Raw genomic sequence first — 26,976 nt, 5'->3', positions numbered from 1 at the left:
TTTTCTCAGTGTATGGCACCGAGAGGAGCACGTTGTAAACCCTTTGTGTACCCAGCAATATTAAAAACATTTGCGTTTTGTTGTTGTTTATTTTCCTGGTATTTAAGTTTACTTTGCAAACGGAATTTGTGTCTCACTCGATTCCTTGGAATTGTTTGGAATGGCATCGAGTCCTCTATCTAACCCTGTATATCTGTGTTATCAGAACCTTGATAATGCTAATTGGGGTCTCTAGCCGAGCTTTGCGTTTGCTCTTATTAAACTTTAATCTTTTATCAAATACCCGACGGTGGCAGGCATCAAATACGCAAATGGCGAAGGATAAAGACAAAATCACGTCAAGATTAATGTTTATTGATTTTCGAGGCAGTGATAATGTTGTGCTCCCTCAACAAAATCCCCAACTCCACAACTAGGCTCCTAGACTGCGAGACTCGATTCGAGTCGAGTCGCGTCGATTTGATTGGTGGTTGGCTGGCGCACAAAGAAAATCAGCGCGTTTTTCCTGGCTTAGTTTTCTATTTTTGTGTAAAGCCATCTTAAGAATTTGATAAGCTTATTTAAAATTTGTCTTGACTGCCTTTTTTCGTTGCTCTTGCTGCTTTTGTGCTGGGCAAAGTTTTATTTATTTGTATTTACATTTCATTGAAAGCCCACTGAGTGTATTTCGTGGTGTTGATTTTGGTTTTCGCTTTCGCTTTAAGTTCCAAAGGTCTCTAGGTGACCAATCCGAATGCGCTAGGAAACCACCTCTAATCTATGGTATTGTAATTTTCTACGTATTGGGGACTTTTGCCCACAGTCCACAATTCACTTCAGACGCCTCCAAAACAACTAACATACTACTCGTAAAATACAAGTTGATAAGCGTGGCCAATGACTTAAAATTAATGCCAATCGAAAAGCACTTCAAAATGATTCAGAATTGTTTGTTAACCACAGACAAGGTTGTTTAATCGATTAGTCTGCGTCACTAACTGATAAGATAGAGATTCCTGTAACTCGAAACTCTCAACGAAATATTTCTGTACCATCATGGTTCCCAAAAGACTTAAGATCAATGTTTTCATTTTAATAAATATTGATAGACTATTGATAGAAACCCGTAATCACAATACTGATAAACAAGACCGTATAAATTGGGGTGACTTTGATTTTAAAAGGATTTTGATAGTATTACACTGAATGTACTCAGATTTATAATAATAATCTAATACTATACAAAGTAACTTGATAAAATGGACAACAGGTACACATGACCTCTTCCTTATCACTTATTTTAGAGTATCTATACAAAGGAAAAACCCAAAAAAAAGTTGTCATTCACAAACTCAAAACGCAATAGATACGGTCAAGCTAATAATTATTGGATTGCTATTTTATTTAGGACTGGCAGAAGTCAGTTCTCTTCAGGTTGCAAGGAATTCAGCTATTAGTAATCAGGCTAAGAAATTTCGACCTTTTTATGCTGAGTTTTTGGATTTCTATAAGAACTTTTCCCAAGATGACCTAGATGAGGATCCTACTCCAGAGGATTTGCAGTGCTTGGCTGACATGGATAGACTGAAGAGAGGTGTCACTTTGTATTCCCTTTGGGCAAGGAAAAGTGAGTATAATTCATAGTTGAGATTATTAAAACTAAAACTTTATTAAACTATTACAGTGATGGATTCTTGGGGCTCATATCCGCATGGACTTTTGTATGGCAATAGCATCGACATGGGCAACTACGACGACTGTCTAAGCATCGACAAGGAAATTGCCAACAATCCGAATATAAAGGGAAAATACTGCCTTGCTAGAGTTCCCTTTCCAGTGGTTATATCGGAGTAAAGAGTAGCTGTTTGCTTTCCCTCCTCCTGCTCTAGCGCTCTCATTGATACTTTTATGAAGCAGATGTTTTATGAGATGGTAAATCTAAATTTCACTAAAGCAATAGTGGATGACGAATACTGCAAGACAGTCGATAAGGAACCCTACGATGCTCTAACAATATTCACAATGTAAGTGGAACATCAGACAATTTCTGCCAAGTTATATTCACAATATAAATTACAGAGTTCTACTATCAATCTTGGCTGCTGCTATGCTACTTGCTACTCTCTGCGACTATTTCTTCTTTGAGGATCAAAGCAAATTGCCAGGAGTGATCAAAGTTTTCTCTGCACGCGCCAATTCTAGAGCTCTCTTCCGTCTTGTCCAACCCAAATCGAATCCCACTGTCATCGATTGTCTTCATGGACTGCGTTGCATGTCGCTTATTTGGGTTATTTTTGGCCATCAATATTTGTTTGCAATAATGGGACCAAATATAAACGGACTAAAACTGGTTTCAGTGAGTACATTAAACAATATATTTCATTCAAATATATACTGACTTTTTAAACTTATTTAATAGTGGATCGCAAGTCCGTTTGCCAGTTTCATACTCCATGGTTTCTTCTCAGTTGATACCTTCTTCTTCCTAAGTGGCCTGTTGCTTGTAATGATTGCCCTGCGATCACTTGAGAAGTAAGTTTTATGCATACATCAAACCAGCATGGAATTAAAAATTTATTTCTATTTCTTAGAACCAAAGGCAGACTCAATATTCCCTTGATGTATCTCCATCGGTATTTGAGACTTACTCCTATAGTGGCTGTGGCTATTCTTATGCATATGAAGCTACTTCCCATAATGAATGATGGTCCCGTGACTTACAGGGCACAATTCGATAACTACGATCACTGCCACAGGACGTGGTATTTGACTCTACTCTACGTCCAAAACTATGCTACTCCAGATTTGGTAAGTTTCATTTTAATAATAAGTATATCAAATATAAGTTAAACATTTCTCTACTAAAGTGCATGAATCACACCTGGTACCTGGCTGTAGATATGCAATTGTATATTCTATCGCCAATATTCCTTATCGCATTGTACAAGTGGGGCAAGAAAGCTGCTGCGGCAATCTTTGTACTCATGCTTCTACTCTCTGGTTGTCTCTTTGCCACAATAATGACCAAAAAGTATCCAGTAGATTTTGCGTAAGTTTAAGATTTGATATGCCCGTTTTCCAATCATATTAATTTCAATATTTTATTGCAGCAAAGGAGGCATCAGCGGTGAAAGCAATCGCAAACTCTACTGGGCGACACATGTTCATGCGGCACCTTGGCTGATCGGACTTCTGCTTGGATACTTCCTGCACTTGAATCGTAACAAGTCCTTCAAGCTTAATTTCATTTTCATTTGGTTGGGTTGGATTGTCAGCTTGGCCATGTTGTTTGCCTCCTTGTTTGCTCTGTATCCAGCTGCCCAGTGGAGTGCAAAAGCATTGACATTGGGAGAACAGGCTGCCTACTATACACTGAGTCGAATCGCTTGGCCGTTAGCTCTCTGCTGGGTTGTGTTTGCCTGTATGCAGGGATATGGCGGATTGGCCAACAGTTTCCTCTCCTCGCCACTTTGGCAGCCCCTGTCAAAACTCTCCTTCACGGCGTATATGTTTCACATATTCATGCAGCAAGTACACGCAAGACGTCTGAGAACTAACGCCGTATTCACAGACTACGATGTGGTAAGTGCAATTTTCAAGTGCAGGAGCATTGCATATTATTAAATATTATTCAATATTCTAGATGCTGTCATTCTGGCAAACCTTTGGCTTTACATTGCTGCTGTCTTACGTAATGTATATTATTCTGGAAGCACCCTTTGGTGCCTTGGAAGGTATGCTAATGCCTCAGCGAAAACCTAAGCCGAAAACTGAGGAGCCCATTGATGTACGGACTGATGAAATTCAAGTTGTCGAGGTTCAAAAGACAAATGAACCTATGAAACCTGCAAAAGTTACGGGAGAGCAGGACATATAGTAAACTACACATTTTAAAATGAAATCGTAACGGATTTATACTTGATAAATACATACGTCGATTAAATCGATAAATTTTGAGAGTCTTTATAAATATGAACTGATCCATCAAACAGTAGCTAGGAGGCTGAAATTTCTACAATACATAGTTTACTAAATTTGATCATGCAATAAGGCTGCAGATTTCAAAATATGTACCAAACAAACAAAATTTATTTCTCTGAATTTAGTTAAGAGTCTTAAAACCATCTTCCTTTTTCTTTATCATCTTCATCTTATATATATTAGTCCGGAAAATCAAATCCGTGGCCACATCCTTATTATATTCCATTTATACGCAACTTTTGGACCCAATCCAAAATCCACTTTAGTTTTCTGTCGCTTTCAAACATCTACTCGTAAAACACAAGAGGTTAACCAATGATAAGCGCGGCATGTGGCTTCAAATATTATTCAGAAGAATACAAATTTCAAGAATCAATTAATGCCAATCAAAAAGCACTTCAAAATGACTCAGAATTGTTTGTAAATCCCAGACAAGGCATTTTATTCACACAAGCGATTAGTAAATCGATTAGCCTGCAAACCATTTGATAAGATAGGGATTCCTATAACCCGCAGTTCTTTAAACTGATAACCAAATAATATTCCAATACTATAGTATTCCCTCCGTCTCTTATAATACAAACAACTTAAGAGTTTGCTCAATAATTTGATTCGTAAAGAGATTAAAAAGCCGTTGAGCTGATAAAGGCGTATAAAATTTGTTTGTTCTCGTTTTCAAATTAATTTTTGGAATTTCATTCTAAATGGATTTTGATAGTATTACACTGAATGTACTTGTATATATAATTATAAACTCATTGATAAGAGGAGCGACAGGTGCTCAAACCCCTATCAAAAGGTGCGCTTATCGCTTATTACTCTCCATATATAAAGGTTGAATCCCAACCAAGTTGTCATTCACAAATTCAAATCGCAATGGACAAAGTCAAATTAATAATCTTCGTGCTCGTCTTTTACTTAGGACTGACCCAAGTCAGTTCAGTGCAGATTGCGCCGAATACACTTATTAGCAAAGAGGACTATCATCGGATTATGGAATTTCGTCCTCTTGCTGTAGAGTTTATGCATCACTTTGGAAACTTTTCGCAAGCAGATTTGGATTTACCCAACAGTCGAATTCCCAGTCAGCAGGATCTGCAGTGTCTGGCTGACATGGCTCTATTGATGAACGGTGTCACTTCTCTCAACTATTGGGCATTGAAAAGTGAGTATAATTCATAGTCAAGGTGATTTCAATCAAATATAATTCAATTATTACAGTGATCGATGCCTGGGGCTCATTTCCAAAGGGACTTCTATATGGCAATATCATGGACATGGGCAACTATGATGAGTGCATTGGAATCAATAAGGCTATAGCTGAAAACTATAATATAAAGGGAAAATACTGCTATGTACGAGTTCCTTTTCCAATAGAATTGGTGGATATCAGAATAGCTATTTGCATTCCCTCATCCTGCTCTGCGGCTCTCATGGATACATTTTTTAAACAATTATTTAACCGAATGCTTAATATGACTTTAACTAAGCAAATAGTGAACGAGGATTACTGCAAAACAGCCGAAAAAGAAGCTTTCGATGGCCTAACAATATTCACAATGTAAGTGGAACTTTTTATATATTATATTTCCTTGTTCCCTTTATTTCATAATTCGAATTTCAGAGTTCTACTATCAGTTCTGGCTGCTGCTATGCTACTTGCCACTCTCTGCGACTATTTCCTTTTCGAGGATCAAAGCAGATTGCCAGGAGTGATCAAAGCTTTCTCTGCACGCTCAAATTCTCGAGCTCTCTTCCGAATTGTTCAGCCTAAATCGAATCCCAATGTCATCGATTGTCTTCATGGACTTCGTTGCATGTCGCTCATCTGGGTTATATTTAGCCATCAATATATACTCGCAGTAATGGCTCCAAATTTGAATGCGGTGAAAATGTTTCCGGTGTGAACATTAATCTTTACTACTTTGAACTATTTTTGCTTACTTATTTGTCTTGCTTCACAGTGGATCGCAAGTCCGTTTGCCAGCTTCATACTCCACGGTTTCTTCTCGGTGGATACCTTCTTGGTAATCAGTGGCCTATTGCTAGCAATGATTGCCCTTCGATCAATGGAGAAGTAAGTCTATTACAACACGAAACATGAATTTTTCTTATTTTTGTTTATATCTCAGAACCAAAGGCAGACTCAATATTCCGATGATGTATCTCCATCGGTATTTGAGACTTACTCCAGTTGTAGCTGTAGCCATAATCGTACATATGACACTAATTCCCATACTGGGTGATGGTCCGGCTACAGACAAGGCGCAGTTCGATAACTACGACTACTGCAAAAGCACTTGGTACTTGACTTTACTGTATGTCCAAAACTATGCCACTCCAAACATGGTAAGATTAATCATACTATCTGTGAAGTATATTTAACATTTTTCTACTTATTGTAGTGCATAAATCACACCTGGTACCTGGCTGCAGATATGCAATTGTATATTCTATCACCAATATTCCTTATCGCTTTGTATAAGTGGGGCAAGAAAGCCGCTGGGGGAATCTTTGTACTAATGCTTCTACTCTCTGGCTGCCTCTTTGCCACAATGATGACCGAAAAATACCCTGTTAATTTAGAGTAAGTAAATAATTTTATGTTCTTGATAGAATTTTCTTAAATTTTTTCATGTTTACATACAGTAAGGGAAACATCAATGGTGAGAGCCAACGCAAACTCTACTTGGCGACACATGTTCATGCGGCACCCTGGTTGATCGGATTCCTCCTTGGATATTTCCTGCACTTGAATCGCAACAAGTCATTCCAACTGAATCGCATTTTCATTTGGTTGGGTTGGATTGTCAGCTTGGCCATGTTGTTTGCCTCATTGTTTGCTCTGTATCCAGCTGCCCAGTGGACTGCAGAAAAGTTGACAATGGGAGAGCAGGCTACCTATTACACGCTGAGTCGAATCGCTTGGCCATTGGGCATCTGTTGGGTGGTGTTTGCCTGCATGAAGGGATATGGAGGATTGGCCAACAGCTTCCTCTCCTCGCCACTTTGGCAACCACTGTCAAAACTCTCTTATACGGCGTACATGTTTCACACAGTAATGCAACAAATAAACGCACGACATCTGAGGACCAACACCGTCTTCTCAGACTACGATGTGGTAAGTTAACTTTTTAAATACTTTCGTTGCATATTCCTAAATATTCCTCAATATACTAGATGCTGTACTTCTGGCAAGCTTTTGGCTTCACATTGCTGATGTCCTATGTAATTTTCATAATTGTGGAAGCACCTTTTGGTGCATTGGAAGGCATGATGATGCCTCAACGCAAACCCAAACCAAAGACTGAGGCGCCCGATGAGACACAGACTGATAAAATTCTAGTTGTTGAGGTGCAAAAGACAGCTGAACCTCTTGAACACGCCACAAGTTCTGAACAACAACAAATAGAGTAGACTTAAGTTAAAAATAACTAATTTAATTATCAGCATTTAAGCCGAATTTGTAGCGGATTAGTTATAGCAATTGATAAGACAAAAACTTAAGTACGTCAATTAAAGCAATCATATCTAAAGCAAATGTTTCATTCCGTCCTCAAAATAACGACTCTTATCTTTTCAATTTCGAGGGTCTAAATCGTATATAAACTAATATTCTCAGAGGTGGCCGAGTCTATTAAATTGATCAGCAAACGAATATGGTCAAAATCCTTATAGCGCTGTTATTAATTGGACTGTCTTTAGTTCATTCAACAGAATTTCTTAACGATGAAGAATATCAACGAATTGTGGAGCTGCGACCACTTGCTGTGGAGTTCTCGAAATACTATCGAAATATAACGCAGGCAGACTTGGATTTATTCACCAATCGACTGCCTGATCAGGAGGATCTTCAGTGTTTAGCTGATATGGCACAGCTAATGGCAGCAATATCCTCTAAAAAGATGTGGGCACTAAAAAGTAAGTGTAATTTGTTGAAAATTAAAATTCGAATTTATACTGTTATTCTTTATTATCATTAGTGTTTGATTCATGGGGCACTTTACCCAAGGGATTCCTCTACGGAAATACCATCGACATGGGAAATTATGATGAGTGCATTACGATCAATCAAGTTATCAGTGATGACTATAATCTGAGAGGAAAATATTGTTTTGCTGTGCTGCCAATAGCAAGCCATGGCATCTACATAAGAAGTGCAGTTTGTTTTCCCGCTTCATGCTCTGCAACGCACATGGATGCATTTCTGGGGCAACTATTGAAAAAACTACTCAATGTGACTACAACACCATTCCGTGTGAGTGAAGATAGTTGTCGAACTTTGGAGCGTGAGCCTCAAGATGGTCTCTTCATATTTACAATGTGAGTAGCAATCGGATATTGCAACTCTATAAATTTCCCTATTCATTTTGTTTATTTCTTAGCGTTGTACTCGCACTTCTGGCAGCTGCTGTGGTCCTCACAACCTGCTACGATTATCTCTGCTGCAAGGATCAGAGTAAGTAAAGAACTAAGAGGACCAAACAAATAGTTTTTAAATCCTTTAAAATTCGTTTAATGAACTTCGAAATCCTTTTACTGCTTACTTTCCACAGCACTATTGCCTTCTGTAGTCAAGATCTTTTCGGCACGTGCCAATTCTCGTGAGCTTTTCCGCATCGTACAGCCGAAGTCCAATCCCAACGTTATCGACTGTCTATATGGCATGCGCTGCATGTCGCTTATCTGGGTTATTTTCGGACATCAATACTTATTCGCCCTGTTGGCGCCTAATATAAACCAGTTTCGTTTGAAATGGGTAATTTTTGCTTTGATTCCTTTTAGATTAATCAAGTGGCTATATACTACATATTTTATTTCAGTGGTTCGAGAAACCGTACACAAGCTTTGTCTTGCATGGCGTATTCTCAGTGGACACCTTTTTCTTTCTCAGTGGCATGTTGTTGGTTGTAATTGCGCTGCGTGCCTTGGAAAAGTGAGCTGGATACACGACACTCAATATGTTTAATTGCAACAAGTTTTTTTATTTATTAGAAGCAATGGAAAACTTAACATTCTCATGATGTATTTGCATCGCTATTTGCGTCTAACGCCTGTTGTGGCTCTGGCAATTCTTCTTTATATGAAGATTCTCCCTCTCTTTGGAGATGGTCCCATGTACGAAAGTGTTAAGTTTGATGATTACAATCACTGCAAACGCACCTGGTTCTGGACCTTGTTGTACGTACAAAACTATGCCACTCCAGACCTAGTAAGTACCTAACATATCTTAAAAGGATCCAATTATTAACTCCTATTACATCCATTTGCAGTGCATAAATCACAGTTGGTACTTGGCTGTAGACATGCAACTCTACTTTATCTCGCCAATCTTTCTCTTGGCATTGTACAAATGGGGCAAAAAAGCCGCTGCTGGCATATTTGTATTTATGATTCTGCTTTCCGCCTGCCTCTTTGCCACCATGATGACCGAAAAGTATCCTGTTTACCTACAGTAAATATAATATGCACAAATGAATATTATGAATTGTTTCGTTAATCTGCCGTCATCTCTTAAAACAGAAATGGCGTCACCCCGGATGAAGCCCAGCGAAAGCTTTATTATGCCACCCACACACATGCAGCGCCCTGGCTGATCGGAGTGCTCTTTGGCTATTTCCTGCATCTGAATCGCAACAAGTCGCTGAAGTTGAATCACATTTCCGTTTGGATAGGCTGGATGGTGGCCTTGGCTTTGATTTTTGCCTCGATTTTTTCACTTCTACCATATGTCGATTGGCGAAATCCCACACTACCAATGCTGAATCAAGCATTTTATTATACATTCACTCGCATCGCGTGGCCACTGAGTTTGTGCTGGATTGTGTTTGCCTGCATGAGAGGATATGGCGGATTGGCCAACAGCTTCCTCTCCTCGCCATTGTGGCAACCTTTATCGAAACTATCGTATAATGCGTATATCTTTCATATATTCATTCAACAAATCAACGGAAGGCGCATGCGAACAAATACATTCTTCTCGGATTACGATGTGGTAAGTTTTCACAAAGAATATTTCTTTTATGAAATTTAATTTCATTTACTGACAACAGATGCTTATATTTTGGGGAGGATTTGGTTTCACCCTTCTGCTTTCTTATGCTATTTACATCCTCTTGGAGGCGCCGTTTGGAGTTCTAGAGAGCATGCTTATGCCCAATCGTAGAGCTCCATCGAAACAGAAACTTGCAGAAGATCTGCCCAGCAAAGCAACTGCAGATATCAGGAAAGAATCTTTACCTACACAGATAGAAACTGAAAGTGAAACTCAGCTGCCTGCTTCAACAAACTAAAGTAATTAAGTTTAAAAATGTACGGGAAATTTCAATATTACTCTATCTTTAAGACTATGGTGTAGTTGTAGCAGAATTTTACTTCAATTCTTATAATAATTATAAACGCAGATAAACAGAATAGCTTATAGCTAATCTCGAACTGATTAAATATTACAAGATTACAACAGAAATACACTTTTCGTAAAAATACATTTTTGACAGATTCTGAAGAAGTGTATGAAATAATCACAAGTGCTTCAAAACTTTGCTTATCTCAACAAATTTAACTTATGTACAAAGAGTATCTGTCACATATTGATAACATACTTGGAGCATACATTTATCAATTTAAATCTTATTGGACACCGTTGACTTCGTACAAATATTTATGTTATTTTTCAAACTGACTAAAATCCGAAATTGTCGGACTTTGTTCGACTTGTGCAGCACTTTACCCAATAATCGATATAGTTAAGCTGAATGATTCCTTGCGCAACTTCTGATATGACGAGTTGACTCTCAGTTAGATCCATAAATTCACTCTTCCTTTCAAAGTGCATTACTCATAGTACTTGACTATCAAAATGCAATTGTATATTCTATCGTCAATATTCCTTATCACATTGTTCGAGTGGGGAACGAAAGCCGCTGGGGGAATCTTTGTTATCATACTTCTACTAGCCGTTTTTCTATCTATCACAATGATGACTAATAAAAAGAGTGTTTACCTATTGTAAGTTTCTTATTAATAGAGCATTTAAGTACTGTTAAATTTGGAATACTCTTTTATAATCGATATGGCGACATCTTTGGTACAGCTCAGTGCAAAATTTACTTTACAATACGCATATGTGTAAAACCCTGTGAGCACGGTCTCGCCTTTGGTGACTTCCTGCATGGGAATCGCAACAAGTCTTTTCAACTGAATCGCATTTCGAATTGGTTGGGTTGCATTGCCAGCTTCGCCATGTTATTTACTTCGTTGTTTGGTCTGTATCCAGCTGCCCAGTGGAGTGCAGAAGCATTGACAATGGGAGCGAGGACTCTCAACTATACGCTAAGACGAATCGCTTGGTTTTTACTTTCTGCTGGATGATGTTGATTTGCATAAAAGCTTAGTACGGATTAGTCAATAGGTTTTCTCCTAGCCCCTCTGGCAATCGTTGTCTTCTATACAGCGAATGCATTTCACATATTCAAACAGCATCAAAACTAATACTGTTTTCCTTAACTACGAAGTGCTTAGTAAAATTATAAAGTTCACTTTTGCGAAAAGTTCAAAACTTTCACTTTGACAGAGGCTCTTTGGCTTCATCCGGCTAATAGCTTTTAGGACCCTTGGGTGCTCTCGAGAACATGGTTTTACTCCAACGTTAATAAACTGCAGTATTATTAAAACAAGACATAAGATGTTGATACCATTGCCTGATATGCAATCTAACAGGATTTACAATAAGTATGGAAACCAACTTAAGTATTCTTAAAATTACAATAAAATGTGTATTTATATTTATTAATTGAATCTCACTGTACTGTCTATAAAAATTACATTAATGTAATGAAGAGCAGATTGTGAATGTCCGCCCAAAGGTCATCGCAACCTTTCAGACGAAAACAAGACTTATCGCTAATGGAAACTTTGAATGGTGTGATACCAATACTTAATAAATTCAATAGAACTGAACAGTAGCTTATATTTCAAATTAAGCAGAATAGATTTCGTTAGAATGATTCTTGACTCCAATAGGAAACCATATACATATGAATAGCAATGTAAAATATGGTTTCATAATAAACAATGATAAGATTTCGGTGGTTATATATGCCAACACCCTAGCCTTTTCCATTGAAATCTCATATAAAGACACCTATATAAAGCCACAATCTATAAATGTTGCGCATTTCCAAATCCAAATCGTCATGTTCAAAATCATAGTTATAGGAACTCTACTATTTTGTGGACTAACACAAGTTTGTTGCTATCAATTTGAGCCAAGTGGATCAAGTGTGAGCAATGAGGAATACCAAAGGCTTATGAAGTTGCGTTTTTTTGCTGGCCAGCTCATTCAGCAATTTGGAAATATCACACAAACTGACTTGGATTTGCGACTTGACAACCGCCTTCCCAGTCAGCAGGACCTGCTGTGTCTGGCTGACATGGCCCAGCTGATGAGTGGATTATCCTCTCGTAGCTATTGGGCACTCACCCACTTTTCAGAAATTCAATTTAATTTTTATCGAGTTTACAGTGATTGATTCGTGGGGATCGATTCCATCTGGAATACTCTATGGAAATTTCTTTGACATGGGCAACTACGATGAGTGCATCAAAACCTATAAAGCGATAACAGATAGTCATAGCATAAGAGGGAAATACTGCTTTGCCAAGATTTCCTTCCGTGCAACTCTCAAGATTGCAGTTTGCTTTCCCTCCTCATGTTCAGCAGAATTAATGGATACCTTTATTGGGCAAATTGCAAACAGGTTACTCAATGTGACTATAACCAATAATATTGTGGATGAAGCAACCTGTTCAACAGCTAAGAAGGAACCCTTTTTTGGAGTCACTATATTAATCATGTAAGTAAATCAGCTTTTAGATACATTGAGTTTTTAATTGATTTCACAACTTGCAGTGTAATACTGTCAGTTCTGGCTGCTGCTATGATTTTAGCCACGCTTTGCGACTATTTCATTTGTAGAGATCAGAGTAAGTAGTTGAAGGAACATCTTTAAAATACAACTAACATTTATTGTATTCCTAGATAAATTGCCAATAATTATTAAAGCTTTCTCCGCACGTGCCAATTCTCGTGCTCTCTTTCGTCTCGTCGAACCCATATCGAATCCCAACGTCATCGATTGTGTTCATGGCATGAGATGCTTGTCTCTCATCTAGGTTATCTAAGGTCATCAATATATTGTATTACTTAGATCACCTAAAACTAATTACGTGAGCCTTCTAACTGTGAGTAAAAAATATGTGATTTAAAACTGAACTTTACAATTGTCGCTTTTTCCCCCAGTGGCTTCAATCGTTTTTCGCAAGCTTTATATTACATGGTCCCTTCTCAGTTGATACATTCTTCTTTTTAAGTGGTCTGTTGTTGGTAATGATTGCTCTACGGTAGCTCGAAAAGTGAGTTTAGTGACGTTAATTAAGTACTATTAACTTAACGTCTTAGCTATATTTCTTTTAATTTTTCAGATCCAAAGGCCAAATGAATATTCCAATGATGTATCTCCATCGCTATCTACGGCTCACTCCTGTCTTGGCATAAGGTATTCCCATGTACATGAAGCTTCTTCCTCTAATGAGTGATGGTCCTGTGACTGACAGAGTTAATTTTGGCGACTTCGACGTTTGCAAACGCACTTGGAATTTGTCTCTACTCTATGTTCAGAACTATGCAACTAAAGAAATCGTAAGTTGAGCTGTACAGTGCTTTTTTGTTTGTAAGAAACTTGATAATATTTTGTATTTTAGTGTCTTGGTCATACTTGGTACCTGGCTGTAGATATGCAACTGTATATTCTATCGCCAATTTTTCTTATCTCGCTATACAAGTGGGGCAAGAAAGCCGCTGGGGGGAATCTTTGTACTCATGCTTCTACTCTCTGGCTGCCTTTTTGCTACAATGATGACAAATAAGTACGCTGTCTTCTTGGAGTGAGTTCAAAAACTAATGTCAATAACTTTTATAAAGAAATTTTAAAATTGTATCTTTATGAAATCTAGAAAAGGGGGGAACGAGCTTTGAGGGTCAACGCAAGCTCTACTCTGCCACACACATTCATGCAGCACCCTGGCTGATCGGACTCCTCTTTGGATATTTCCTGCATTTAAATCGCAACAAGTCTTTCAAGCTGACTCGCATTTCGATTTGGTTGGGTTGGATAGTCAGCTTGCCCCTCTTGTTTACTTCATTGTTTGCTCTGTATTCAGCTGCGCAATCGGGTACAGCAGCTCTGACCATGTTGGAGCAGGCCTTCTATTATACACTGACTCGAATCGCGTGGCCCCTCTCCTTATGCTGGGTGGTATTTGCCTGTATGAAAGGATATGGAGGATTGGCTGACAGTTTCCTCTCCTCACCATTATGGCAACCACTCTCAAGACTTTCCTACTCTGCCTATATCTTCCATGTCTATATACAGCTGGTGAACGATAAACGAGTGCGATCACCATCGTATTTATCGGACTACGATATGGTGAGAACTTTCCCAATAATTCTCGAAATGTAATGCATTGATTTATTTATTTATTTCGTAGATTTTAGACTTTCAGCTTCACTGTGCTGATGGCTTATGTGATGCACATCATTTTGGAAGCACTCTGGGGAGCTCTCGAGGACATTCTCTTGTCTCAACGTCGCCCAAAGCAAAGGACTGAAGTATTGAATAAGACACAGGTTGATACAAGAAAATTTCACCGATCCCTGTGATGATTTGTTAATAAAATTAAATATGTTAAGACACAATCATAACCATTCATAACCTAAGAATCAAATATATCCTATATATTTCTTCAAAATAAACATTGATTATTTTATTGAAAATGAAACTCTTCACTTAAAGCTTATTTATAGAATACTGCAAAGGAATAAATAACGTATAAAAAAAGTTCACAGATTATCTAATTAAAGAACTTTCAGAGTTCAAGAAAGGTCAGACCGAATATATTTAAAAAGGAAATCGTCTCGCCAATTCTTGCCAAAATCAATTATATAAATTAAATCTGTCCTCTTGATAACTTTTTGACTTTTTCAAAGAAAAGCAAAACTTATGTGAGATGAATACTTAATAAATACAAGGGAATTTAAATGTGGAAGTATATTTTTAAAATTAAGCAGAAATAAATAGCGATAGCTTTACACTAATATTAGACATGGGTTTAGAAAAACAATGATAACTTATCGGTCAGTAGAAGTGCTCAAAACCAATCTATCAATTCAATCTATTGAAGTGTTGCTAAGTGCTTATCTCGCCAAAAGCTCATATATAAAGCTTCAATTAAAAAATATTTTGTCATTCACAATTTTACATCGCCATGGATAAGTTTAAAATCATAGTTATAGGAACTCTACTATTTTGTGGACTAACACAAGTTTGTTGCTATCAATTTGAGCCAAGTGGATCAAGTGTGAGCAATGAGGAATACCAAAGGCTAATGGAGTTGCGTCCTTTTGCTGTCCAGCTTATGCAGCAATTTGGAAATATCACACAAACTAACTTGGATTTGCGACTTGACAACCGCCTTCCCAGTCAGCAGGACCTGCTGTGTCTGGCTGACATGGCCCAGCTGATGAGTGGATTATCCTCTCGCAGCTATTGGGCACTCAGAAGTAAGTGTGATTCTCGCTTTTCAGAAATTCAATTTAATTTCTTCACGATTATAGTGATTGATTCGTGGGGATCGATCCCATCTGGAATACTCTATGGAAATTTCTTTGACATGGGCAACTACGATGAGTGCATCAAAACCAATAAAGCGATAACAGATAGTCATAGCATAAGAGGGAAATACTGCTTTGCCAAGATTTCCTTTCGTGCAACTCTCAAGATTGCAGTTTGCTTTCCCTCCTCATGTTCGGCAGATTTAATGGATACTTTTATTGGGCAAATTGCAAACAGGTTACTAAATGTGACTTTAACCAATAATATTGTGGATGAAGCAACCTGTTCAACGGCTGAAAGGGAACCCTTTGATGGAGTCACTATATTAATCATGTACGAAGAATAACACTTAAATCCATTCAGTTTTTAATTGATTTCACAACTTGCAGTATAATACTGTCAGTGCTGGCTGCAGCTATGATTTTAGCCACGCTTTGCGACTATTTCATTTATAGAGATCAGAGTAAGTAGTTAGAGGTACATCTTTAAAATACAACTAACTTTTTTGGTATTTCTAGGTAAACTCCCAATAATTATTAAAGCTTTCTCCGCACGTGCCAATTCTCGTGCTCTCTTTCGTCTCGTCGAACCCAAATCGAATCCCAACGTCATCGATTGTCTTCATGGCATGCGTTGCATGTCGCTTATTTGGGTTATTTTTGGTCATCAATATCTTATATCACTTGCTACTCCCAAAACTAATTATGTGAGCCTTAATAGTGTGAGTACAAAAACTTGGATTAAAGAATTCTTTAAATAACTGTTGCTGTTTTGTTATACAGTGGTTTCGAACATTTTTTGCAAACTTTATATTACATGGTTTCTTCTCCGTGGATACGTTCTTTTTCCTCAGTGGTTTGTTATTGGTAATGATTGCTCTACGGTCCCTGGAAAAGTGAGTTTATGGTAGTTGCGAGAATCAAATATCAATTTAATTTATTACTTCTTTAAATCTTTTCAGAACTAAAGGGAAAATGAATATTCCAATGATGTATCTCCATCGCTATTTGCGCCTTACTCCGGTCTTGGGTGTCGCTATTCCCATGTACATGAAACTGCTCCCTTTGATGAGTGATGGTCCTGTAACTGGCAGAGTTACTTTTGGCGACTTCGACGTTTGCAAACGCACATGGTACTTGTCATTACTGTATGTTCAGAACTATGCAACTGGAGACATGACAAGTATAATATAGCCGTCATTTATTGTACGAAAATTAATAACCATTTTATATTTTAGTGCTTGGATCACACCTGGTACCTAGCTGTAGATATGCAACTTTATATTCTATCACCAATATTCCTTATCGCTTTGTACAAGTGGGGCAAGAAAGCCGCTGGGGGAATCTTTGTACTCATGCTTCTACTCTGTGGTTGCCTCTTTGCCACAATGATGACTAATAAGTACCAGTTTTACTTAGAGTGAGTTTAATAACTTACGCCAACAATATATTCAAGGAAATTTATGAATTTAATCTTACTATGAATCACGACATATAGAATGGGAGGCATGAGTGGAGAGGCTTTAACCAAAGTCTACCATGCTACACACACACATGCAGCACCTTGGTTAATCGGACTACTTTGTGGATATTTCCTGCATTTGAATCGCAACCGGACTTTTAAGCTCAATCACAGTGTAATTTGGTTAGGATGGATTGTCAGTCTGGCCTTGATGTTTGTCTCATTATTTGCACTGTATCCAGCTACTCAGTCGGGAGCAGCAGCTCTGACCACGTTGGAACAGTCCTTCTATTACACACTGACTCGAATCGCGTGGCCCCTTTCCTTGTGCTGGGTGGTATTTGCCTGTATGAAAGGATACGGAGGATTGGCTGATAGTTTCCTCTCGTCGCCAATGTGGCAACCACTCTCAAGACTTTCATACTCTGCCTATATCTTCCATGTCTACATAGAGCTGGTGAATGATAAACGAGTGCGATCGACAGGTTATTTATCAAACTACGATATGGTAATAGCTTTCCCAAATATCCATAAGATATTATATATTAACTGAACTATCTTGCAGATGTTATCCTTTTGGGGGTCATTCGGCTTTACTGTGCTGATGGCTTACGTCATGTACATTATTTTGGAAGGACCCTTTGGTGCACTTGAGGGCAGTTTGATGCCAAAATCAAAGGCTAAGCCAAAGCCAGTGAACGACAAAGAGTTGCCAGTTGCAGAAATACCAAGAAACACAGCAAACGAGGTCGAGAAGGCAACGCCAACTCCGCTTTATGAAGAGGGCGCTACTAAACTCTAATCGAAAAAGTCCCCATAAGTGAAACCGACCTTGTCTTAAAAGAGATTAGTTAGAATATTTAAAACATATCAAGTACTAGACAGCTGAAGTGGCGGAAGATTGGCCAAAAATCAAAATACTCAAAAAAAGCTAATAAAAGATAATTATACAACTTGAGAACGCCACCTGTTCCACATTATCTTCATTAGATAGCGTATAGCAAATGATTGAAAGGTTCGACTACGATTATTTTGTTAATAAAAAAATATTATTACGAAAGCGAAAGAGCTAAGCCTTAACAATACAACTATTTTGCAAATGACAAATCGGAATAAATACTATAATATATAATGGAGTAGTATGCATCATGCTTTACGAAATTGTTAACTTAGACTCGAAACTTTTAGTAGTTAGTAAATTACGCCCCGAAATTAAACATTTAATGATGTATAAACAATCCACTTGACTTCCGTTGAATGCCAGTAATAATTATTTATTTATTCCTCAAGCGAAATGTGTTCATCAAAGATCAAAGGATTTACTGCCATTGACCAAGAGTTAGAACATTGAAAGTTTCCGCCACAATCGTCATAAGTAAAACAAACAAATAAATAAAAGTATCGTACTAACTTTGTGGTAGCGAGCGACATTTTGTATTTTATTTTTTATGTTTTTCTTTCATTTGTAGAAATTAACTGGAATTGATATAGAAACCGAAATTGAAATTGCGCGAAATTGGCAGCAAAGCAAGCCAACAAAACGTCAACCTAGTTTTTGGTCAACGCAACAGACGACGACGACGAACAAATGCAAAGCGAAACAGACAAACATACACACACACACACATTTGATATTATGGTATTTGGTATTTGGTACGTTTTGGTGTGAGGATGCGTGGTGAGGGGTACAACACTGAACTGAATAGCGAGCGGGTGGCGCCCCCTGGCGGATTATTGAATTTTCCAACATTTGACTGACACTTGGCGCCTGATGCGCTTTCGCTTCGCTTACCTTATTGTTGTTGTTCTGCTCGCTCCTGCTGTGGATGTTGTTGCTGTCACTGTTGCTGTTAATGTTGCTAATTTAGATGCGGGCGTTGCGTTGACAAAATTCCAATCGCATTTTACATGCACGTAATTTACATACATTCATATGCATGCAGACACATATAGACACAGACACAGGTTACACGCACAGATCTAGTATATGTATCGTACATATGTATGTGAATTTTTGAATGACGCAGGCCGAGGCAGCGGCCACTCTACAGTAAACACAATTGCCGTGTACGTGTGTGTGCGTTATGTGTGTGTGTGTTTGTGCTGTAGGACAACACACACAATTCGAATGGGGCAGCGGCGCCCGCAGTCACAACGACGACGACGAGAACGGCGACTGCGACGGCGACGACAACGAAATGTATACCCGTTGATTTTTTTTCTTTTGCTTTCGTTTTGCAAGCGAGACCCAATTTTTGGAGTTCTTTCACACAGCGAAATGATGTTGAAACGAGCCGCGTATCTGTGATATTAATGCCGCTTTGGTCATAAATTTTTTGCAACGTTGTGTAGCAGACACTCACACACATACACTTGACCCACACTCGCCTCGCGACACCCGTGCGACCAGCGAACGAACAACTGACGAATTGTTAGAGCTCTTTTGGGCCTTTGGCACCTGATGCGGATTCGCTGTGTTTTCAATTAAAGTGATTTAATTAATTCGGAATTGGCGGCACAGCGCGCTTGTTGACCAGCTGCCTCCTTTAGCACTCGACACGCAACGAACAAATACTGAAGCAGCCAGCGACGTTAAAAGGAGCAGCGCAGCGATTTTTGTGTTAACTTCGCCGCACTTCGCTTCGTTTTGCTGATGCTGCGCTGCGCGCGCTCTCGCTGCGCACACTGCCAGTGCTGCCCATTTTACGGCGAATTCAGTATGCGCGTGCCTGCGTCGTGCTCGCCTCAATGTCTGCCAGTGTTGCTGTTTATGGCTGCCAATGGCGGCACTCTCTGTATATGTATGTACGAGTGTGTGTGTGTGTGTGCGTATGTCCGAGGAATGCGATAAAAAACGAAGCGTTAGAATGAAATGAAAATGTAGCATAATTTATGGCTGCATTGTCTTTTAAATAATTGCACGCACATACATACATGTATACACGCACACTCACACACATACACATACAAATGGTTTTATTTGAAATGTGCATGAACTTACGGTAACTCAACGCGACGGCAAACTCATCATATTCATAATGCCCTGTAAATTTATCATTTTATTTCAAATTTACAACAGTTAATAATATCTTTTCTTTAAGACACGCTGATGATCGTGTGTTTTGATTTATTGAGATTGTCGGGGGAATCAATCTTTTGGCTAATAAAAGTCTACTAGATTTATTTTGGGCAATTATAGTATAGAATTTATTACGGTAATCACTTGCATATAAAGTATTGTATGTTAATATTAATTGTATAAACTTTAAGAGTGCTCTCCGCACGTGCTTCAGAGAGACTTCTAAATGTTTTTTTTTATTATTTATTTTGTCATATTATGATGGATCACATGGGTTAACTGTGCTCAAGTTAGCTATGTTAGCTGGGTAAACCAAAAAAACTCAATGACAGCTATGATGCAACTAACGATGGTCTATATGCTTAATGCTAAATTTGATAATGATGACCATGCTGATGATGCTTATAACTATAATTCGACATTGTTCAAATTGGAACCAGATGATGTGGGCAAATCCACATCGCTAGGTGGCACAAAGGTGCCCATCGTTTGAACGCTCTCCTGCTTGGCACTGAGTTTGAGCATCTCGCACTTAAGCTTGTCGAGAATGGCATAGTTGGGTTGATTAACAGCCGCCTTGCTCTGCAGCACGGTAATCTCCTGCTCCTCCAGCTTCTTCTCCTTGAACGTTTTAATCGAATTGTTGCCATACAGTCGCAAGAGCGAACCCCAAGTTTGTATGTGCGGATGAAGTATCTGGAAAAATTAAAAAAAAAATAATAAAGTTATTTTAATTAATTGCAAGTCATTCAATGCATTTTTTTAATTTGCGCTCTATTCAATTATATGTTTTCTCAAAAATTATTATTAAATACAAAAATAAAATAATAAATAATAATAATTAAATATAATGAATTAAATATTTCAAATTAACAAAACTTTTTGCAAAAGTCAAAGACGTATAAATATACAAAAAAAAACTATTTATTACTACAGTATAGTGTCAAAACTTCACACCTGATGCATCAAAAAGTATGCAACAATTTATAATATTTAATTCTCTTCAATGCATTAAAGTTAAAATAATTAAAGCATGATTATCCAGTTTATCGGTAGTAAAAATATTGTAGTTTTCTGAACATATTTACATTGTGCTCTATATAAATTATTATTATTTTTATTTTATTATATTAAATATAGAATTAAGTACTACATTTAATTATACCTTAAACTTTTTGGCTTACCTGAAGAATAGCCTGTGATGCCAGCTGCTTGCCCTCACGCTTGTTCTTGCACACCACCTTGGCCGAGTGCTTGCCTACCGTCATGGTGTACTCGTTCTTATTGTTGGCGGTGCGATTAATCTCCTGGGTGATCTGCACATCGCTGCCGTAGTTGCGTTGCAAACAGGTCAGCAAAATGGCATTGGGCGATGGCTCCGTTGTCTTGTTGCAGAATTCCGTGACACGCGGATCCTCGATGCGTATGTCATCGAACACCTAAAGCACAATTATTAATTGAATGCCAATTGAATTCAAGTTTAACACTTACAGACAAATCACTTTGCGTCTTCTTGGCAATGCCGCTCTTTTGATCTTTGTTGTTGCCCGTTATTTTGTCCTTCACATCGGGTATGAGTATTTCAAGTGTTTCCCTTGCCGCCTCAGACTTAGCCTGTTTCTTGCTGGTGCCATAGCCAGTGCCATACTTTAAATTGTTCACCGAAACTGTGGCCGAATATGGAGTGGCAGCATTTTGCAGCTCCTTGAACTCATAGGTGGGTTGTGTCTTCAACGCATGTTGCACATACTCGTGCAATATGCAGACAAAACTCTTGCCATTCGGATTCATGATCCATTCTTTGCGACCACGCGGATTTGTTGCACCCTCAGTTCCGCTGGGCGCCAGTATAGGAAACTTGATGAGCTTTGTGCCGTCGGGCAGCGTGGGACGCTGTATGTTTTTGATGTGCTTGCGATTCTTTGTAAACTTTCGACGTGCATTCCAGGAGCGAAAACGCAGCACACGTATCATCTTGAACTTGAAGAGTTTCTTACAATACGTATTTAGCTGATCGGGTGTCACAGACTCCAGCTGTGTATTCTCATTAACGGTGACAATTTTGGCTGCTGGTATTAAGGCTTGTGGCGTCTCGTTGCCATCATCGGATTTCGGTTTGCTGTTTGTGCTGTCTGTGTTCTCTGTGATCTCCATGGGCTGCTGTTCAGTCTGAGGCTCCGTCTCTGGCTGAGAAGCAGGCTTAAAAGGACAAACAGCAACTGGTGGTGCTGCATCTGCTGATGCGGTTTGCTCTGTGCTTTCTGCTTGTGGTTTGTCCGTTGCCTGCTGCTGCTGCTGCTCTGCCTCTGTCTCCTCATCCAGGGCGCGTCGATAATTCAAACAGGGTATGGCACCCACAGGCACAGCATGTTTCCGTGCACTACCAGTGCCCAGGAAATAAGGACGAGCGGCACAACAAACACGTGACTTGCGATGCAGAAACAGTGGCATGCCACTGTTGTGCGTCACCTGCACCCAACCTTCAGGCAGCACCTCAAAGTGATTGTGACGCTTTTCTGCAAGTTAACAAGCCTACATAAATATAGCCAATATAAATAGTTAGCAGCTAATAATACCATCTAATACAGTCTTGAACCGCTGCTCATACTTCGGTCGCTTTGATTCACGCAGATCATCGGGCAGCTTCTCATCCAGCAGATTCTCAATTTCCTCGTCGTCAAAGTCAGACGAATCATAGTCGCCAGCCTCTGCGTCTCCTTCTTCGTCGTCCGCATAGTTTTCACCATTTTGCTTCTCGCTGTTGTCATCTAAAAAAAGACAAGTCGAGATAAGTTGTACAAATAAACTTAACTAGTTTACAAATAATGCATTCTCAACTGTTGCTACCTGCTGGGAACGACAAGCGTTCGTTGAAATCTAAGCGCACTATAGGAATCATACGCATCTTGTTCTTTTTTTGAGATCTTTACGATCAAGTCAGAAAATAGAGCATGGAAATGCAACTGCATCTAAAGCATGCGAGCTGCTTAAAATGACTACAACAGAGAATCCAAGAATCCCAATGGGAACTACTTCAAAAATGTTTATCAGATTGCGTTTGTCGCGCTCTATAGACACAATGATAAGCTCGCTCGAGATCGACCAGATAACGAGGCGACTTATGGAAGAAGCTGCTATTGCTGTTTATGGCTGCTAGCGCCATGTGCTCATCAAGTGAATTGGGTTAATAATAGTCTATTCAGTTTGCCAAGAGCAAATCTGAATCAACATCAATAGCAGAGTCCACTGTGGATCTCTAAATTTGGATAAATATTATTTATCATAGATAATATTGCAAAATATCTATAAATCACAAAATTATACAAAGAGGGTCTATTACTGTCACATCTCGACTGCAGAGTTCTTACTTGTTGCTTTATTTGCTTACCTGACTCATCCTCTTCACTCGCTGTGGCCACTTCATCGAGCACTTGGAACTGACGCAGCTGCTGATCGAGGGGCTCGGACAGCAACTCCGCATCACGTGTCTGACGCATCTCCTCAATGGCACTCAACGAGAAGCCAGCCACCTTGAGCTCTTGCTCCTCTTCTTCCAGTCTAGGACGCTTCGAACGTGGAGCATCTTCAGACTGTTGTTGTTGTGACGTCTCAACAGCAGCAGCTGTTGTTGCCATTTTCCGGAAGTTTGTGTGTGTGAGTTAAACTTAAATTCGAGTGTATCGTATTTGAATTGGATTTTAGTTTTTTATACAGCTGTGTTTGGGATTCTTCTCGCCAATAACCAATACTGAGAACATCCAACGATTTCGAATTGATTTTTCATTGGAAGTGCCACATTGGTTAAGCTAGAAAGCCCAATCTAAACATTCCTACTTTTTTTTGTGTTCGCAACGCACTTCACCACAATATCGTAATTAGAGCATGCATCAGCATAACACGTTTCTATTGTAATTTTTGTTGTAATTATTTTTTTGCAATTTGCAATATTTAGCCGGCTTCCTAAGCGAAGCTGCTTTCGCAATGGGATTCTGTGTGCAACAAAACACCAAGGCAAAAGTGGCTAAGCCCGTTTTTAAATAATATTTGCCGCTTTTTTATGGAAATTGTCAAAACGTATTAAACATTTATATGTTTTTAACGAATAATAAAATATAACTCTTTAGCAATGGCCACGCTCGGTTTTTTGTCAATAAACAGCTGTTCCTAGGCAATTTCAATGCTACCATACCGCTGAAATGCAACTATCTATCGTTACTTATGATGAGGCAATTTCATTTTCGTAAATAATCGGTAAACTGTGTATTTCGTTCATTAATTGCATGTTTTTTAGTGCCTGTTTAAGTCATAATACAAGTGTAAAGGTCGCTCTCAATTTTTATTTAAATGAAATTAACATTTTTTAACTGTACGGCTACGTATCAACTAAAAATATACTGCTTCTTACTAATGGTGTATTTCGAGCTGCAACAGACGGTCACGCTGTTTCCCAATAGAGACTGTTCCTATTGGAGGTTTGCTTATTTTGGTGAAATGCGACTCAACGAGCATACGAAGTTAGTTGGCCAACGGGTGATTTTGGTGCCCTACGAGGCTCGCCATGTGCCCAAATATCACGAATGGATGAGTTGCCCAACACTGCGTAACTTAACGGCATCAGATGAACTCACTTTAAGTGAAGAATATGATATGCAACGAAGTTGGCGAGAGGATAACGACAAGCTCACTTTTATTGTGCTCTGTGCTGAAACTTATGCAAACACAAATGATGAAATTGCTGCCATGGTCGGTGATACTAATCTCTTCCTGCGCTATGACGACGACGAAGAGGAGGGTAACCAATATGTGGCCGAAGCTGAGATCATGATAGCAGCAACAGAGGCGCGTGGTAAAGGTTACGGACGGGAAGCAATGCTTCTCATGCTCAAGTACGCACAGAACCATTTAAGTGTGACCAAATTCGAAGCTAAGATTGACATGGACAATCAAATATCGTTGCGCTTATTTGAAAGCTTTCAATTTGTTGAAGTCCGTCGGGTAGAAGTCTTCCACGAAGTGACCTTGGAGCGCAAGGTGACGCCAGATTGGTTGACATGGCTAGATCAACAAGTTGATATCAGAAGCGAAACTTACAAGTAATTACAGGCAATATTCGCTGCAGGCTAAGCGAAGTAGTCGTTAATTGTGAACAATCTGGCAACACTGCCACAAATGTCTGACTTGCCTTTTAAAATAAACGTATTTTATTCTTAACGAATTACACTCTGCTCTGTTCACTTAAAGTAAATTTAAAATATATGCAACTATACGTTACAAGGTATAGATTCTACTAGCTCATTGTCGATATCCACATTATTGGTTTCCTCGGCAGCAAAGTTTTGGGCATTCTGTTCGTGACCCTTTGAACGATAATGGGCAGCTAAGTGAGGGCGTCGCATAAAGGAAACTTTGCAGATCTCGCAGCTGCAAAGGTGAAGGAGATTAGTATTTGTTTATAAAGTATTTTAGCTGCTTACTTACTGAAAACTTCGTACTCCAGAGTGGCTGAGCATGTGCGTCTTTAGCTTGTTGCTGACTGCAAACGCTTTGTCGCATTTAGTGCACTTGTAAGGTTTATAATTTGTGTGGCGACTAGAAAGATTCAAAATATTTAATAATCATCACATATTAAATTTTAAAAGCATTGACTTACTTTCGCTCGTGTTGAATGCGCCCGCTGTGATCGGCAAATGTTTGACCGCAGTACTGACATGGATACGGTTTCTGGCAGAGATGCGACAACATATGGCGACGCAACAAATGCGGCGTATAAAACTTCAACGGACACTGCTTGCAAGTAAAGTTCTTCACGCCTGTGTGGCGCAACAGATGTACTTTGAAATTGCTTGGACAGGTGAAATGTCTGCCGCATAATTCGCAGATGCAATCACGCTTTCGTCGCTCACGCTTCAGCTCCACAATCTCGTGCTCGGAGAGCTTACTCCAGTTGATGCGTGGTGTGTTCCTCGAATTGATGGCAAAGTTGACAGTGGCATAGAGTTTAGAAGCGGTTTGTTTGCCTGGCTTGCATTCTGCAGGCGCTATACTTGCAGTCTCTGAAGTGTCTGTTGTTTGTGCAACTGTTGCCACTTCTTCTAGTTGTTCCTTCGGCTGATCTAAGTAGTCTTCTGTGTATTCTGTGTTTTCGTCAAACGAACTATATTGTTCCCCACCCTCTTCTTCATCATCCTCGTCCTCCTCTTGTTGTATGACTCTGTCGTCCAGATTAAGTTTGTGCTCTTCATCTAAATCGATTTCTTTGAGCGCTTCGGCGACGCTGTTGCTGCTCAAAAGTAGCTGCTGTGTTCTGATGATTCGCTCACGAAATATAATCGCTTCGCGCAGCGCAACTTCACATGGTCCACAGATATGTGCAGGAAATTCTGTTTGCTCTAGCAGCTATTATTTAAAACCAAAATAATGGCATCAACACTTGCACTTTTAAGTTAAATTGTAAACAACTTACAAAGAGTCCAGTTAACGCTTCTATTTGATGCAGCATTATTTTGTCAGGTTGTTCGAATAGATTGTTGGCATTGAGGCAGAAAATTATCTTACCACAGGTTCGACAGCGCGCAGACATTTTACAAACATTTTCCAAAACCCAAACGCGTTTTTCACTTCTATTGCTTTCCCTCTATTCGCGTCTTTTACAGCAATCAGCTGTTCTGTAAGAAACTATCTGGCAACACTAATGTTGCGGCGTATGCGATGTCGTGATTCCGATGTGTGACTGCCTGGTCACTTTGTCTAGCCGTTACTTATTTAATTTTCAAAAATAAGAATTTAGTGAAGTGATTCTCAAAC

At 39.0% G+C, this 26,976-nt stretch overlaps 9 protein-coding genes and 1 long non-coding RNA gene across 12 annotated transcripts in view; 7 read left to right on the top strand and 3 right to left on the bottom strand.

Annotated features, from left to right (window-relative positions):
- LOC132785913 (uncharacterized) overlaps window positions 1-19,662 on the bottom strand; it is a 63,188-nt gene extending 43,526 nt beyond the window's left edge. The window contains exon 1 of the mRNA XM_060792227.1: window positions 18,886-19,662. The gene's annotated coding sequence lies outside the window, so the exon portion shown is untranslated. The remainder of the gene's footprint in view (window positions 1-18,885) is intronic.
- LOC132785112 (nose resistant to fluoxetine protein 6-like) lies at window positions 1,909-3,856 on the top strand. The gene is made up of 7 exons (XM_060791105.1): window positions 1,909-2,003; window positions 2,059-2,335; window positions 2,399-2,511; window positions 2,571-2,787; window positions 2,847-3,028; window positions 3,090-3,561; window positions 3,623-3,856. Exons 1-7 carry the CDS (start codon window positions 1,909-1,911, stop codon window positions 3,854-3,856), a joined length of 1,590 nt encoding a protein of 529 aa, XP_060647088.1.
- LOC132786895 (nose resistant to fluoxetine protein 6-like) lies at window positions 4,828-7,509 on the top strand. The gene is made up of 8 exons (XM_060793622.1): window positions 4,828-5,125; window positions 5,182-5,521; window positions 5,585-5,861; window positions 5,925-6,037; window positions 6,093-6,309; window positions 6,366-6,547; window positions 6,610-7,081; window positions 7,141-7,509. Exons 1-8 carry the CDS (start codon window positions 4,837-4,839, stop codon window positions 7,375-7,377), a joined length of 2,127 nt encoding a protein of 708 aa, XP_060649605.1. The 5' UTR covers window positions 4,828-4,836; the 3' UTR covers window positions 7,378-7,509.
- LOC132785527 (nose resistant to fluoxetine protein 6-like) lies at window positions 7,619-10,415 on the top strand. 2 transcript variants are annotated; one of them, XM_060791667.1, is made up of 9 exons: window positions 7,619-7,881; window positions 7,944-8,283; window positions 8,346-8,419; window positions 8,517-8,719; window positions 8,784-8,896; window positions 8,959-9,172; window positions 9,234-9,415; window positions 9,484-9,955; window positions 10,014-10,415. In XM_060791667.1, the coding sequence occupies exons 1-9, from the start codon at window positions 7,620-7,622 to the stop codon at window positions 10,251-10,253; spliced, it is 2,100 nt and encodes a 699-aa protein (XP_060647650.1). In that variant the 5' UTR covers window position 7,619; the 3' UTR covers window positions 10,254-10,415. The 2 variants fall into 2 exon arrangements, with proteins under 2 accessions (XP_060647650.1, XP_060647649.1); XM_060791666.1 differs by having other exon boundaries at window positions 8,956-9,172.
- LOC132786595 (uncharacterized) lies at window positions 12,462-13,870 on the top strand. The gene is made up of 6 exons (XR_009632461.1): window positions 12,462-12,815; window positions 12,872-12,945; window positions 13,001-13,203; window positions 13,262-13,374; window positions 13,444-13,660; window positions 13,723-13,870. It is a non-coding gene; the product is annotated as an uncharacterized LOC132786595 (long non-coding RNA).
- On the top strand, window positions 13,980-14,726 carry LOC132787051 (O-acyltransferase like protein-like). Its single transcript, XM_060793922.1, has 2 exons — window positions 13,980-14,447; window positions 14,509-14,726. Exons 1-2 carry the CDS (start codon window positions 14,211-14,213, stop codon window positions 14,626-14,628), a joined length of 357 nt encoding a protein of 118 aa, XP_060649905.1. The 5' UTR covers window positions 13,980-14,210; the 3' UTR covers window positions 14,629-14,726.
- Window positions 15,279-18,494, top strand: LOC132785075 (nose resistant to fluoxetine protein 6-like). 2 transcript variants are annotated; one of them, XM_060791058.1, is made up of 9 exons: window positions 15,279-15,580; window positions 15,635-15,965; window positions 16,022-16,095; window positions 16,151-16,353; window positions 16,415-16,527; window positions 16,594-16,795; window positions 16,870-17,051; window positions 17,130-17,601; window positions 17,659-18,494. In XM_060791058.1, the coding sequence occupies exons 1-9, from the start codon at window positions 15,286-15,288 to the stop codon at window positions 17,893-17,895; spliced, it is 2,109 nt and encodes a 702-aa protein (XP_060647041.1). In that variant the 5' UTR covers window positions 15,279-15,285; the 3' UTR covers window positions 17,896-18,494. The 2 variants fall into 2 exon arrangements, with proteins under 2 accessions (XP_060647041.1, XP_060647040.1); XM_060791057.1 differs by lacking the exon at window positions 17,659-18,494 and having other exon boundaries at window positions 16,594-16,814; window positions 17,130-17,221.
- A 622-nt stretch (window positions 19,663-20,284) lies between the features above and the next one.
- On the bottom strand, window positions 20,285-24,313 carry LOC132786099 (microprocessor complex subunit DGCR8). The gene is made up of 5 exons (XM_060792519.1): window positions 23,561-24,313; window positions 22,749-22,940; window positions 21,664-22,688; window positions 21,357-21,611; window positions 20,285-20,868 (listed from the first exon to the last, which is right to left on the bottom strand). The coding sequence occupies exons 1-5, from the start codon at window positions 23,805-23,807 to the stop codon at window positions 20,581-20,583; spliced, it is 2,007 nt and encodes a 668-aa protein (XP_060648502.1). The 5' UTR covers window positions 23,808-24,313; the 3' UTR covers window positions 20,285-20,580.
- A 297-nt stretch (window positions 24,314-24,610) lies between these two features.
- LOC132784336 (alpha/beta-tubulin-N-acetyltransferase 9) lies at window positions 24,611-25,417 on the top strand. Its single transcript, XM_060789876.1, has one exon. It carries the CDS (start codon window positions 24,664-24,666, stop codon window positions 25,267-25,269), a length of 606 nt encoding a protein of 201 aa, XP_060645859.1. The 5' UTR covers window positions 24,611-24,663; the 3' UTR covers window positions 25,270-25,417.
- Window positions 25,352-26,818, bottom strand: LOC132784335 (transcription factor Ouib). Its single transcript, XM_060789875.1, has 4 exons — window positions 26,636-26,818; window positions 25,823-26,568; window positions 25,651-25,761; window positions 25,352-25,593 (listed from the first exon to the last, which is right to left on the bottom strand). Exons 1-4 carry the CDS (start codon window positions 26,750-26,752, stop codon window positions 25,434-25,436), a joined length of 1,134 nt encoding a protein of 377 aa, XP_060645858.1. The 5' UTR covers window positions 26,753-26,818; the 3' UTR covers window positions 25,352-25,433.
- Window positions 26,819-26,976: the final 158 nt, after the last annotated feature.

This window comes from Drosophila nasuta, chromosome 2R, assembly GCF_023558535.2.
Source record: "Drosophila nasuta strain 15112-1781.00 chromosome 2R, ASM2355853v1, whole genome shotgun sequence".
Taxonomy (NCBI): Eukaryota; Metazoa; Arthropoda; class Insecta; order Diptera; family Drosophilidae; genus Drosophila; species Drosophila nasuta.
The sequence above is the reverse complement of the archived record's forward strand: the minus strand, read 5'-3'. Positions and strand labels throughout refer to the sequence as shown.